The sequence below is a fragment of the Alternaria infectoria genome (genome assembly GCF_024043175.1).
Source record: "Alternaria infectoria strain BMP 0036 chromosome Unknown scaffold_26, whole genome shotgun sequence".
Classification (NCBI taxonomy): Eukaryota; Fungi; Ascomycota; class Dothideomycetes; order Pleosporales; family Pleosporaceae; genus Alternaria; species Alternaria infectoria.
This window is the reverse complement of record NW_026250715.1, coordinates 116,658-131,328: the sequence shown is the minus strand read 5'-3', so window position 1 is coordinate 131,328 and position 14,671 is coordinate 116,658. Positions and strand designations below refer to the sequence as shown.

General features: G+C 54.0%; 4 protein-coding genes across 4 annotated transcripts; 3 read left to right on the top strand and 1 right to left on the bottom strand.

Moving 5' to 3' along the window:
• Nucleotides 1–444: 444 nt before the first annotated feature.
• J4E92_009675 (uncharacterized protein) lies at nucleotides 445–2,866 on the top strand (the record flags this gene model as incomplete). The annotated part of the gene is made up of 3 exons (XM_051501018.1): nucleotides 445–858; nucleotides 915–1,709; nucleotides 1,814–2,866. The coding sequence occupies 3 exons, from the start codon at nucleotides 445–447 to the stop codon at nucleotides 2,864–2,866; spliced, it is 2,262 nt and encodes a 753-aa protein (XP_051348749.1).
• A 1,189-nt stretch (nucleotides 2,867–4,055) lies between these two features.
• COT3 (Elongation factor 2) lies at nucleotides 4,056–6,881 on the top strand (the record flags this gene model as incomplete). Its single annotated transcript, XM_051501017.1, has 5 exons — nucleotides 4,056–4,063; nucleotides 4,159–4,174; nucleotides 4,256–4,313; nucleotides 4,379–6,810; nucleotides 6,864–6,881. 5 exons carry the CDS (start codon nucleotides 4,056–4,058, stop codon nucleotides 6,879–6,881), a joined length of 2,532 nt encoding a protein of 843 aa, XP_051348748.1.
• A 598-nt stretch (nucleotides 6,882–7,479) lies between these two features.
• J4E92_009673 (uncharacterized protein) lies at nucleotides 7,480–9,822 on the top strand (the record flags this gene model as incomplete). Its single annotated transcript, XM_051501016.1, has 4 exons — nucleotides 7,480–7,544; nucleotides 7,612–7,733; nucleotides 7,783–9,425; nucleotides 9,478–9,822. 4 exons carry the CDS (start codon nucleotides 7,480–7,482, stop codon nucleotides 9,820–9,822), a joined length of 2,175 nt encoding a protein of 724 aa, XP_051348747.1.
• Nucleotides 9,823–12,142: 2,320 nt separating this feature from the next.
• On the bottom strand, nucleotides 12,143–14,329 carry J4E92_009672 (uncharacterized protein; the record flags this gene model as incomplete). Its single annotated transcript, XM_051501015.1, has 7 exons — nucleotides 12,143–12,267; nucleotides 12,315–12,579; nucleotides 12,644–12,719; nucleotides 12,965–13,049; nucleotides 13,143–13,422; nucleotides 13,481–14,167; nucleotides 14,225–14,329. The coding sequence occupies 7 exons, from the start codon at nucleotides 14,327–14,329 to the stop codon at nucleotides 12,143–12,145; spliced, it is 1,623 nt and encodes a 540-aa protein (XP_051348746.1).
• Between the last annotated feature and the right edge of the window lie 342 nt (nucleotides 14,330–14,671).

Genomic DNA, 14,671 nt, shown 5'->3' with positions numbered 1-14,671 from the left:
CCCCCCCCCCCCCCCCCCCCCCCCCCCCCCCCTCCCCCCCCCCCCCGGCCTTATATAGGACAGCGATAATGGCATGGAGAATGTATGAAGTCAAGAACAATCTTCGCGTGCTTTTGCAAAACGTGCTGGGTGGATTGCAAGCTCAGTGGTCCACATGTCTACAGCGGGCAGGGACTAGAGCTATGACCATGACCCTTGAAGTCCACTCCACATACCAATTGTCTTCGTGTTTCCACCGCCTGCTTGCCCGCAGCAGCATCCTCCCAGCCCCAGAACCTTCCCACGATTGCTGTCTTTCGCCTGGGACGCCATCGTAAAAGCGCGGCAGAGGAGTGAATGCCCGACCGATTGCGCACAGTCACGCTGCTTCCAACCGACACCCCAATACCAACAGTTGCAACGACGCAAGACGTTCAGCACAGGTTCTGAACAAAAGCGCACGTCATGGCGCCCACCGCCTCCCCCTCGGAGCGCGATCCTGAGCGCGTGGGACCACACCCGTCCTACATCGAGATCGCGAAGCCCTACATCCTGCAGTCGCGCATGCAGAAATGTCTCGCGGAGATACATATGAGCGATGCCAAGGAGGATGCCGTGCGCCTGCAAGGCGTTGCCTGGATAGATCAAGTCCGGCGCGCGCTGCAGCTGCCTATCCGTACCTTCAACACAGCTGTGATCTACTACCACAAGTTCAGGTTATTACACGCGGACAATGAGTACAACTGGGCAGACGCGGCAGCTGCTGCGCTCTTCACAGCCTGCAAGATTGAGGATACGTTAAAGAAGAGTAGGGAGATTCTTTGCGCCCATTGGAACCTCAAGGTTGGGCCTGGTGAGAGCCTAAGCAGCGATGATCCGGTATGCACCTCTTGTGAGCGAGAATAACTACGAGTTCAAAGTTAACACATTAACAGCGCTTCGATAACCACTCCAAGCTTATCATCGGCCTCGAACGTCTCATGCTCGAAAGCGCCGGCTTCGATTTCCGCAACCGATACCCCCAAAAGGTCATGGTCAAGCTTGCTAGAGCTCTGAGATTTGACGCGAAAGACGAGGCTAAAACAACGTGGAACCTGAGCATCGATTCATACAGGACGTTTGCACCGCTGAAGCAGTCTACGCCGACTTTGGCTATTGCATGCTTAGAGCTTGCCGCACGATTGCACGGAAAGGATGCCGCCAAGTTCGTAGATGCAGGACCTGTGAGATACCACAAGTGGGCTACCAGCCGGGCAGAGGTTATGGAGACGCTCCTCGATATGCTCGATCTGTACACCCACCACCGCAGCGCCACTTCGGTTGGACCATCCTACACGCTCGAACACTTCATCAACATCCGCATTGGACTCAACCAGGAGGCTTCAGCAGCGCACATCCCACGTTACTCTCAGTACAAGTCTGAGCAAGCCGCCGACGCAGAAAGCACAGCCAACGGGGTCAAGCCTCGCAATGGCATCGATCCTACAAGTCCACTTACCCCAGCTACCCCCGTCGCACTCTCGCCTGGCGCAGACCAAGCACCAAAGTCTGCAATTGGCATCCGTGGTCAGAATGGCACGGTCAGGTTCATGTTGGACGCAGCCCGTGCGCACGGTGAGCGCGCCGAAGTTGAGAAGTTCCACAAGGTCGAAGAAGAGGAGTATGAAGTGGAAGTGCCGAACGACCCTAGGGCAGATGAGAGGGAGAGAGACAGAGCAAGAGTTGGAAGAGTGCGTTGAGTATAAACATGGATTTTGCGTTTTTGGATTTTGCTGTTCTATTTTTTGCGCATCGTATTGCGCACGATAGAGGCGAAGCTAAATGTTACTGATAGGACTCTATCGGTAGTGCGGATGACTGGTACGGTGTTCCAGCCGCAGTTGAAGATCTGAGGATCAGTGGGGGCAGCGAGCGCGGAGGAGGGTACTGGGACAGATTCCGCCAGCGCTCAGAAGAGGCATCACTTGCTCAGCCAGCTGCTCACGTGGAAGAGAATATCCATCCATCGAGAAGGGCCGCCAACTTCGACGACATTGACAAGGGCATCATACAACAAAAGGCCAATGACGATGCCGTGGCTTCATTTCACGACAGGAACTCAGAAGATAAAGCACATAGCAAACGATCACGGAAGCGCCCTCATGCACAGAAGCGGAAAAAGCTGGCCAAGCGGGGCGATGTCAGTGATGATGAAGATGCTCATCGAATGGAGTCAAGCTACGAGCGACATCCGCGAAAGCCGTCAGATTTATCCCACGACGAAGCAGATCACGAGCGGGGCTTTGACCAGACAGATCGGTTTACACCTCCGCATGACCCCCGAGATGGCCACCTAAATTTTAGCCACCGAAGCCGTGTTGGCACACGTGGAGGCAAGCGCCGCGAAAAGGGAGAACACTACCATGAGGCAGGTTACGGCAGCCTCAACCGGAAAGATTCGACACCCCCCTTCCAAGACCGATACCAGAAGCGCTCCTACTGGGGTGAAGCGCAAGTCGCTGAAGCACAAGGCAGCAACGATACGTCACCGCAGAAAACTGTGATGCGCAACACTTCCGAAGAGCGTAAGGAACGCGGAAAACTAGCGGCATTTATTCATCCGGATCGCATGGCGCAAGTCTCGCCAGAACCAGAGCACAGTCGGACTACCAGGCCCCAGGCACGCAGCGAGGCACTTCCTGCGGTAGATGTCAAGAATAAGCAGCCAACTAGCACGAACAAGGCACTCTCCGCCAATGATGGGCATCAGTGGGCAGGTACCGGCAGCGAGGACAGCAATGCCAGAGGAAGAGGAAGAGGAAGGGGCAGAGGCAGAGGCAGGGGTGGTAGGGGTGGACGGGGTGGCTATCGTGGAGGTAGAGGCAGAGGCGGCAGCTCGGAGGAATGATTCCACAGCTTGCTTGGTCCTCGTCTTTGTGATAAAGGGAAATGTCAGGGCCGACGTTCATGTTTTGGTCACCGGAGACTTTGGTGATGTATGATGGGCTTTTTGAATAGGATATGCCTTTTGGACAGGACAGCGAATGTACTTCGGTTTTCCAACTTGAGACAATGGTTTCGCGGTCAACGCACATTGTATTTTACTGGTATTCCAAAAGATTTATCGTCGTGCCCTGAGAAAATGAGACGTGGCTATGCAGTGGGCCCAAAGGGCTGCGGAATTACCGGGGATAAGCCCAACGTGGTAGCAGCCTCATGAACATACGCCGCTCGACTGGATTTCAAAGCATCATCTTGTGAATCGCCTGCTTTTGACCCAATAGATATTTTGCAAAAATGAGAGAGTCATGATATTGCAATTCCTTGAGGGCGGGAGGGCACTGAAATTGCTCGATTAGATTGCTGAAGTCATCTATTTCCGGACGGATTCCAACCAAGGTGCCTCTGAAACCTGTGCCATGGCGCTGTTGACAAGGAAATCACGAAAGATGGTAACCATTGTACCAGTGCATGATAATTTTGGGCTTTGCAAGGCGTAGACTTGCCACAAACACCCAACTGGGGCACATGCAGCCATGCATTTTTCCGCTGCAAGGCCAAATCTAGTAGGTGAAATTACAAGTGACGATATTTCCCCCCGATCATGACCCACACCAGTCGCGGCGCTACCCAATGGTATGTATTGGGCCGCCGCGTTGTAATCCGCAGACGAGTGACTGGCAGTACCACAAGAGATCAGTGGAGTCATGGCCTCGATTCTGGGGAAATCATAGAATTCAGCACATCGAGTTGTGCGGTACCAAAGCGAAAGGGCGCCGCAGCATGGCCAGTTTGGGCATTACAGGCTACTTCGCGCCACTGGTGGGCCGTGCTTTAGCGAGGAAAGCGCGACTGACCCCACCACTAGCTCTACTAAAAACCTTCGCTCCCCCTCGCAGAACTCTTCTCACCAGACGCACGCCCGCCTCTACGGCTTATAATCAACTCCCGTCTGTCTGACTCTGGTCGACTGCATCGCCAGAGACATCAGCTCAACCCGCGACCTATACACCGAATCCGCGCGCTCAAAGCGGGGTATTCGTCAACTCCCCTCCACTGAATTTTCGTAAAAGAAGAACAGTACCAACACCGCAAAGATGGTCAAGTAAGTTGCCGACGCCGTCCCCATCTCCCTTCCAGGCTTGGACCTTTCGTCTCTTGTCTGCGGGAACAATTGGACAATCGCTAACATGACGCCAGCTTCACCGTCGAGGAGGTACGTTCCGCGCACACATCACCCCGCACCACACGTCGATATTGGCAACACCGGAAGGATGAATACTGACTGCGCGGCTAGATCCGTGGTCTCATGGACGACCCTAAGAACATTAGGAACATGTCCGTCATTGCCCACGGTAAGCGCTCTCGTGGCAACCCCGCAGCATCGGGCTGGACAGAAAGCTAACATACCCCACCACAGTCGATCACGGAAAGTCCACCCTCACCGACTCGCTCGTTCAGCGTGCCGGTATTATCTCGGCTGCCAAGGCTGGTGAGGCTCGTTTCACCGACACCCGAGCTGACGAGCAGGAGCGTGGTGTCACTATCAAGTCGACTGCCATCTCCCTGTACGCCACCCTCAAGGACGAGGACGACCTCAAGGACATCCCCGTTCCCACCACCAAGAACGACTTCTTGATCAACTTGATCGACTCGCCCGGTCACGTTGACTTCTCATCTGAAGTCACTGCTGCTCTCCGTGTCACCGATGGTGCGCTCGTTGTCGTCGACACCATCGAGGGTGTCTGCGTCCAGACCGAGACTGTCCTGCGTCAGGCTCTTGGTGAGCGTATCAAGCCCGTCGTCATCATCAACAAGGTCGACCGTGCTCTTCTCGAGCTCCAGCTCAGCAAGGAGGACCTGTACCAGAACTTCTCCCGTGTCATCGAGTCCGTCAACGTCGTCATCGCCACCTACTACGACAAGGCCCTCGGTGATGTCCAGGTCTACCCCGAGAAGGGTACCATCGCCTTCGGTTCCGGTCTCCACGGCTGGGCTTTCACCATCCGCCAGTTCGCTTCCAGGTACGCCAAGAAGTTCGGTGTCGACAAGAACAAGATGATGGAGCGTCTCTGGGGTGACTCCTTCTTCAACCCCAAGACCAAGAAGTGGACCAAGGTTGGCACACACGAGGGTCAGCCCCTTGAGCGTGCTTTCAACCAGTTCATCTTGGACCCCATCTTCCGCATCTTCCAGGCGGTCATGAACTTCAAGACCGACGAGATCCCCACTCTCCTCGAGAAGCTCGAGATCAAGCTCACTTCCGATGAGAAGGATCTCGAGGGCAAGCAGCTCCTCAAGGTCGTCATGAGGAAGTTCCTTCCCGCCGCTGACGCTCTCCTCGAGATGATGATTCTCCATCTTCCTTCTCCCGTCACCGCTCAGAAGTACCGTATGGAGACTCTTTACGAGGGTCCCCACGACGATGTCAACGCTATCGGTATCCGGGACTGTGACCACAACGGTCCTCTCATGCTGTACGTCTCCAAGATGGTGCCCACTTCCGACAAGGGTCGTTTCTACGCTTTCGGTCGTGTCTTCTCCGGTACCGTCCGCTCCGGTCTCAAGGTCCGCATTCAGGGCCCCAACTACACCCCCGGAAAGAAGGAGGACTTGTTCATCAAGGCCATCCAGCGTACCATTCTCATGATGGGTCGTTTCATCGAGCCCATTGACAACGTCCCCGCCGGTAACATTCTCGGTCTTGTCGGTGTTGACCAGTTCTTGCTCAAGTCTGGTACCCTCACCACCAACGAGACTGCCCACAACCTCAAGGTTATGAAGTTCTCTGTCTCTCCCGTTGTGCAGCGTTCCGTTGAGGTCAAGAACGCCCAGGATCTGCCTAAGCTCGTCGAGGGTCTTAAGCGTCTCTCCAAGTCCGACCCCTGCGTTCTGACCTACATCTCGCCATCTGGTGAGCACGTTGTCGCTGGTGCCGGTGAGTTGCACTTGGAGATCTGCTTGAAGGATCTCGAGGAGGACCACGCCGGTGTTCCTCTCCGTATCTCCGACCCCGTCGTGCAGTACCGTGAGACCGTCAACGCCACTTCCAGCATCACCGCGCTGTCCAAGTCGCCCAACAAGCACAACCGTCTCTACCTCACTGCTCAGCCTTTGGACGAGGAGGTGTCCCGCGCTATCGAGACTGGTGTCATCGCTCCTCGTGATGATATCAAGTCGCGTGCCCGTATCCTTGCTGACGAGCACGGCTGGGACGTCACCGATGCCCGTAAGATCTGGTGCTTCGGTCCCGACACCACCGGTGCCAACTTGCTCGTTGACCAGACCAAGGCCGTCCAGTACCTGAGTGAAATCAAGGACTCCGTCGTCTCTGGTTTCCAGTGGGCTACCAAGGAAGGTCCCATTGCTGAGGAGCCCATGCGCTCCATCCGCTTCAACATCATGGATGTTACTCTCCACGCTGATGCCATTCACCGTGGTGGTGGTCAGATCATCCCCACTGCGCGCCGTGTCCTCTACGCCGCCACTCTCCTTGCCGAGCCCACTCTTCTCGAGCCCGTCTACCTCTGCGAGATCCAGGTTCCCGAGCAGGCTATGGGTGGTATCTACGGTGTCCTCACCCGCAGGAGAGGTCACGTCTTCGAGGAGGCCCAGCGTGTTGGTACTCCTCTCTTCAACGTCAAGGCGTACCTTCCCGTCAACGAGTCCTTCGGTTTCACTGCCGATCTCCGTGCCGCCACTGGTGGACAGGCCTTCCCACAACAAGTCTTCGACCATTGGCAACATCTCACTGGTGGCTCGGCACTTGACCCCTCCACCCTCACCGGAAAGATCGTCTTCGACATGCGCAAGCGCAAGGGTATCAAGACTGAAGTGCCCGACGTTTCCAACGTAAGTTTCCTCCCGCATGGTCTTGAAACAGCATATGCTAACGAATCCTGCAGTACTACGACAAGCTATAAGGGAATGCTCGCAAAAGCGTTAGATTTCCTTTATTCGCGATTCTGGGTCATCCGACAGTCATGGGCAAGCTCGTGGCCGCTGGTCGATGTATGACGCAAACAGCTCCCCCATGGGACAACCAGAGCTAGTAAATGTCGGTCCGGGCGGTTTCGCCCTTGATATTAGTCGGGTTTTTTGGGGCTTTGCACGAAAGATACGGATGATGACCCTTTTCCTTACATGTTCTCAGTGTAGTATAGTTGGAGAAAATCAAGCTATATCGCACAAATATTTCAGCATCTTTCACGTGTGACATGTTTTAGTAAAGGTGATGTTGTTGTGAATGAATGCACGCAATTTCCAGGTCTGGTAGGTGCGCCTTCTGCTGGTTAGATCAACTAGGAGTTCGAGATGGTGAATGTAGCGGGGCATCGGCATCACGTGCTCACGGGTAAGAGAGCTATGACATTGCCGTCGCGCTAGTAGCAACGCGAAAGATGTACGCTCGGCGCAATCCAAGTCCCACCAGAAACACCACAGCGCAGTACCAGACTGCAACTCGACATTAACGCGATCGCGCAACCTGGTTATGAATTTAATTTGCTACTAGGATTCGCCATGTTACTCGAGGAGAAAGATCATGCCGTGTTCAAGAGTTGGTTGCTGCCGAACGTGGAGAACATGTAAGTCGGAGCTACACATTGCTCTCACCAAAGCTGTCGCGCAGGCGCATACTGACCTGCATTGCAGCTCCGGTGTGGAAGGCGGAGTGCTCGCTGACTATGTAGCCGCTCTCGTTACCGTCGACGATACGGATGCAAACGTGCAGCGTACCTTGATCGAGTCACTGCAAGACTTCCTTGGCCCGGAGAGTAAGCGCATGCGAAGACTACGTCACAATTCGTCGCTAATGGCCCAAAGACACCGAGCCTTTTGCAAAAGACGTTATTGCAGCACTCAAAGCTAAGAGCTATCTTCCGAAGCCGAAAGCGAATGACGCGAAACCACAAGCATCGTCGCAAGCCTCACAATCCGCGCCCATACAGTCCATAGTTGGCAGCACGAACTTCGAATACGAACCGCATCCGTCGAACGTGCCATTCGGGGCCCCGAAAGGTCCTGCTGCGAAGAGTAACTCAGCATCATCACATCTCCTACCCGGCCGACCGACAGCTCAGGGCTTATATCAGGATGGTTCGAATCAGTCGAGGAAGCGCAAGGTGTTGGAGAGGGACAACAGTCAGTCGCAAGAGGGCCAGGATCCACATTATACCCGCAGCGGCGCAGGAGTCAACAGGCCGTCGAAGCAGACAGCTCGCAGAGGCGGTAGGAATACCGGGACTGGAGATGCACGGGCACAGAACGGGTTCGCGAGTTTTGGTGGTATGCCGAACTTCGCAAATGTGCCGCCGCCTCCGCCAGGCCCTCTACCATTCGATACCTCAGACCCCATGGCTTTCTTTGCCATGGCAGCAGCCTTCGGGGCGAATCTGCCGGGCATGCCTCAGCTTCCTTTCTCCAATGCGCAAGACGGTGGCTCGAACCAAGGACAGCCAAAGACAAAGTGTGCTGATTATTATGAAAGGGGTTTCTGCGCGCTGGGTACCCTTTGTCCACACGAACATAGCGACGCCGCCGTAGCAGTTTCACCCGACGAAATCCCCGAGTACGATCCGGAGCAGTCTTTCCTTGCTGTACAGCCATCTAGAGGATCCAACAAGCAAGGAGTGTCCGGTGGCCAGCCTCGTGCAACTAAGGGTAGAAGGGCACGTGCATCGTTCTCTTTACCGGGCTACTCGCGTGACAAGTCGAATAGGACCCTTGTCGTCGAACAGATTCCAGCGGAGCATTTCAACGAGGACAGCATACGGAGCTACTTCTCAGAGTTTGGCGATATCGATGAGCTCGAGCTACACTCTAGGAGGCAGTTAGCAGTGATCAAGTTTGCTGATCGCCAGACCGCTAGGCGTGCTTATCATAGTCCCAAGGCCGTCTTTGAGAACCGGTTCGTTAAGGTCTACTGGTACGCACCAGAAACAAAGGAAAAGCTGGCCCAAGAGAAGCAAGAAGACGAAGAAGAGAAGCTCGACCTAGAGGCGATCGCCATTAGGCAGGCAGAAGCTCAGAAAGCGTTCGAGGAGCGTCGTCGCAAGGCTGCGGAAGCAGACGCGAGAGCTGCAGATATCGAGAGACAGCTGGAAGAAAAGAACAAGGAGATAGAAGAGATCAAGCGACAACTTGCTGAACTGTCAGGCGACCCGAACGACGACTTCGCCCAGACTCTTGCCACGCTACAAGCCGAAGCAGCGGAACTTTTCGATCAACACGGTCCTAGCGAACCTGCGACTCATGGTCGTGGCGCCTTCAATCCAGCTTACCGAGGTCGAGGATACGCCCGGGGTAGGGGCTTCGCACCTTACCGGGGCGCATACAGGGGCCGTGCAGGTGGTTATGCTGGTCGAAGTGTAGTGAATAAGAAGCTCGACAACCGGCCTAGGCGCCTGGCAGTTACGATGATCAAGCCAGATACACCGAGGGATGAGTCTCTGCGGCAACACCTTCTTGTGAATAAAACTCGACCGTGTATTCAATCATCTCTGCTAACGATATATACAGAACATACCCGAATGCACAAATATTGAGCGTCACCCCGAGCAAGCCGACACCCTCATCTTAACTTTCAAAGAGCGCTACCAAGCAGAAACTTTCCTCGACCAATCCCTCAATATTCCCGACGTTGGCAAACTCGATCTCGCATGGGTTCCAAACGACGCCTTTGGTGGTCTCAAATCCGTGACGACGACGAATGACGCACCCACAGCTCCTCACGACGATGATGGTGATGACTCTTCCGCTACTATCGGAGAGCAGGAGATCAAGGTTGAAGAAGATGAGGATCGGCAGATGGGGGGTGTGGATGCGGATATGGATGTTGCGGATGATGTGGATGAGTGGCTGTAAATGATACCCTTGGCATGTGATGTGCAGTGACAGACAGACTCTGTGAGCTCCTTCTTTTCTCCTTTATTACTATCAAACATCAGCGTGGCGTCATGCTTGTAGGTCAAGGAGCATGGTGTGTTCTCGAGACAGTCTCTTCGCATGAATGCAATGCATCAATATACCATATCCTAAGCCTCACAACGTCACCTTGGCGCAGATATTCAAGAGGCTTCAACGCGCCACCTCACATATAATATTACACTCCAGCCCTCCTATCTAATCATTACCAGTTGAGCCTACCCCTATCCCTCCAACTCCGTACGCCAGCTCCAACAACATGTTCACTTGCCACGTCGCTCCGTACAACATCCTCCCCTGTTACCAAACTCCTTCCTCCAGGCCCTTGGAAGCCCACACCATGTTCACAACATAGCCTGAAAACTTTTGACCTCATCCCCCTTCACACCTTCAAACCAACTCACTCGATCCTTGACAAACAGCTCGCGCGTCGGCTTCAACTTCGTCTCGACGAGATTGAAATCATCCACGGTCCCAAGCCGCAAGATGGAACAATCAGGGAAAGCAGCGCCAACACGATACATGAGCGTACCACAAGTCTTGCAAAAGTAGTTCGTCATAGTATGGCCCGAAGCTATCGTCGAGGCCTGACCATACGACGATAAGTTAGCACGACCACGGAGGTGGCGCAGGTGTCTATTACATCTCTTGTCAGTCACTGCCCTGCGCATCTCCCCCACAACCCCAGAACCATTCAATAGGAAAGAAAAAAAGACTTACGAATCCCTAACCGTAAAATTACTAGCAAACATACTCGCAGTAATCTTCCTGCAATCCGCACAATTACACACAAACGTCGATACCAATCCCGGGCCCTCGACCGGAAAAGCGAGCTGTACCGCGCCGCAGAAACACGTCGCAGTCGCTTCTTCGCTGTTGGAAAACCCGTCTTTGGCTTGCCCCGCGAGCGGGAAGTAAGGCAGGGATTTATCGGATGTGCTGACGGACATGGCCATGGATGAGGCTATTGGTGCGGGATCTCTTAGTGAGGGCGTCGCTGGTACTACAGGCGTGGGCGTTTGAGTGGTCCTGGTTGATGTTCGCGTTGATGTGCGGGTCGAGGCTTGCCTTGAGGTTTGCGTGGAAGGCTGAGTTGTCCTTGTGGAGTTCTGCGTCGAGGGTCGCGGTGTCGAAAGCGGGGATGGGGATAGCGCGTAGGCGTTTCCTGGGGCGCGTACTGGTGTTGATGGTAAAGGCGGGGGAAGACTAGTTGCTGATGCTGCTGCCTCGGTAGGCGTGCCACTACTTTGGATTGGTGTATCTCCCCAGTTTGCGAAATCTTGTATGTTAGACCCGCGGCCTAGGAACATGGAACTTGCTTTCTTGCGCAGCGAGGAGTGCGAGGGCGGCGTGGAGAGTTCTTTTCGTTTCTCTGTTACTAGTAGTGTTGTTGAACTCTTTGACTTGCGCAGCACGGCTGGCGGTGGGTTGTCGGTGCCGGGGATGTGTAAGTCGGGGTTCAAGCGCTGGGCGATTTGCTTGATGAACTTCATGGTTGCGACTGGCTTTCCTTCTCTTTTTTATGTTCCTCTCCCCTTCCTTGCCTCGCGATATGTTGTGTACCCCAGGATTTGTAATAGTGAGCACTAAAACTTTCGCGGGAGCTGCTAAGTTGGCTGACAGATCAGAGATAATGCAGGTCGAGTTTTCCCTTCCGTCCGTTCAGTGGCTATACCGGCTATTGTTGTTGGTTGTTGTTATCGATGGTTTGCTCAGTAAGCCAATATATCATTTCGTCATCGATGTATTACACACATGGAAAAACGTCGTTTTAACCCCGACTCCGCATTCCCTACACTTCCAGGCCCACAAGGTAAGGATTCAAGAACAACGACCCCCGGCTCTGGGATCGAATGGATCGAAACAAACGACGAAAGGGGAGGGTTCGTTGCTACGGACTTGTTTTGGTCTTCCCAAGCCAGAAAAACAATTATGGCACGCGTCGCGTAACTTCCGTTGGGACGGCTTCACGCTTGAGGCCTGATCTGCGGTGTTAGTGGCCGATTGGTGGTTCCTGACGATATGCAGGGATCGGTTGCATGCGATTTGGAGGATATCGGTGATTTGGTAAGCATGTCCGTTGGGTCGTGTTCATGGGAACTGCATAAGCTTTACTGTTCACCCTCATTTTTGTTGAGCAGGTGCGACATCAAGCTAGGACACCAATGAACCTTGTGTCTGAGACAGTACTGTAAAGAGAACTTTCCCCATGTTGCAGCCATGGTAATTGTTCATTTTCCCTGTTCTTGGTTTTCAATAGCTACTCCATGATCTCACTCTGCCTCGCTCCTTCCACTCCATGGACCCAACTCACCCTGTCCTTGACGTAGACCTCTCGCTTGGGTCTCAGTAAGCCCTCCATCAGATTCAGATCGTCGACGGTGCCTGCTGCATTTAGTACACATTTCGCTTGACCGGAGAACATCACATACCAAGCCTCATTAAAATAAATTCGGGATGCCGCTCAGTCAGTCGGTACATGAGCGTTCCACATGTATCGCAGAAACAGTTCGTCATCGCCTGGCCAGAAGCAGTCGTCTGGGACTGTGAGAACTTCTTCAGATTGTCTTGGCCGCGAATGTGCTTGACAGCTGAAGCCGCGACAATGAAGGCTGAGGTAAAAGCTGACGCTGTGATCTTTCGGCAATCGGTGCAGTGGCAGACGAAGGTGTCTACAAGGCCCGGGGCGGTGGTTGGCTGCGTTGAGCATTAGAACTTTGTGGTATAGGAAGACCATGGTGCCACTGGCCCACAAACTTACAAATGCTAGTTGTACAGCTCCGCAATAGCATGTAGCTGTCGCCTCGCCTTCTTTGGAGTAGCCATCCTGCTTTAGACTGTTATGGGGTATGTACGGTTTGTCCTTATCCGAGTCTCGTGTAGACATGGTCGTGATGTCCTTGCTTGACTATGACGTAACTGTTGCAGAAGAGGAGTGAATGTGGATGATGCAAGAAGAAGCTTTTGGGGGGCTCAAAAGCGATGCTATGTAGTCATGCTTATCTGTGTAACCCAACCTCTATCTCCGATGTATTGCCGGAGGGAGTGCATGTCCGACCCTCCTCTCACTCACTCCGCTCACTCCGTTAGTTTCATACAGGCCCCGGACAAAGAAACACGGGCGGTCCATATGCGCTCGTCGGGCGCCAGCATAATCCTCATGGTAGCTTTACTGAGCTGTAAAGTGTGGCATTCTCGGACAAAGACTTAGGTATCTGAAGAGAGACGCATCGAGGTAACCGATAAACGTTACAACTTACTCGCCTTACCCTGGCCCAGCGTAACAACCAACTTGCCAAACTGACTCGCACTCTTCATATCCTCAAACAGGGTATCAATCTTCTCCACATCCAAACCATGCACACTGCGACTGACCACAGGCTTCATCTTCTTCTCCTTGACAAAGCGCACCATATCAGCAAACTCCTTCCTCGAACCCATGGTGGAGCCACGGACTTCGATGTTGCGCAGCACGGCGGACATGAGGAAGTCCATTTTGGGAGACACGGTCATGCCGTATATGGAGATGACGCCGCCGGCCTATATCGATAAATTAGCTTGTTGTTGCAAGAAGGGAGAGAGGGAGGGAAAAACGAACCTTGAGTATCTTACTCCCCACTTTAACAACATCACCGCCCGCGCCATCAACGATAGCATCGAGATACTTCCTCTCCTTGGGCAGCATGGCCTGAAGTTTCTTATCCCAATCCTTCTCCTTATAGATAACGCCTCCCTTCGCACCCAACTTGACCGCCTTGTCAATCTTCTCCTGGTTCCCGCTCGTCACGTAGACATTGCAACCTTGTGCCACAGCGAACAGCAACACCATAAGCGCGACACCGCCCCCAATACCCGTAACGAGGATATTCCGTCCTGGCATCGCATTCCCACTCTTAACCCAGAACGCGCGCCACGCCGTCAAACCGGTAAGAGGCAACGCAGCAGCCTCCTCGTCGTTGAGATGGTCGGGGCATTCCTCCAGTTCACCGGCGTCGAGCGCGCAGACATCTTGCAGTGTGCCTGCGGGATTGCTCTTCGTGCCGCCCATTATCGCATACCCCTTGGGGTGTTCGGGGCCGTCCATGCTGTCCTTCCAGCCCGTACCCGGGTTCAGCAAGACGCGCTTGTTGAGCCATGATTGTGCCGAGGGGGATGCGCCGGCGGAAGTGACGATGCCGACGCCGTCTGCGAGGAGGGGCACGCCGAAGGTTGTGCCGGGGTAGAGGTGTTGGCGGATGAAGAGGTCGCGGTGGTTGAGCGCGGCGGCGGTGAGGGTTATGAGGGCCTGGGTGATGGGGATTAGATTGTGAGCGGGTGGCAGGTCTTGGTAGAGGGAGCTTACTTCATTTTCTTTCGGCTTGGGCTCCGGGACAGTTATCTTCTCGAGTGGGTAGTAGACCTTTCCTGGCTTGCCTTCGACTTGCCTGATCACGATGGCGGAAGGCATTGTTGCTGATGGCGATTGAGACGTGATGTGATGACGCGTAGCAGTTCAATGTCGGGTGAACAGGCTAGGGAGGATGTGTGATTAGATATGCGCAGCTTCGATGCGCGGAGCGATGACCCGAATAGCTCATCATGGTTGTCGTGCTCGGATGCATGACGAAAGAGTCGCTGGACCGAGGTCGCGTTCGGGGCGGTGGGTATGCTTATCGATCGATGCGGGGAATCCGGATGACGGGGATTACTCGGTCTTTGCCATGCAACACACATTGGGATTCATCAGGAACATCTTGTACTGCAGTTGGTATTTCTTCATGCAAGGGTGATGATGGGCATTTGTTTCGTA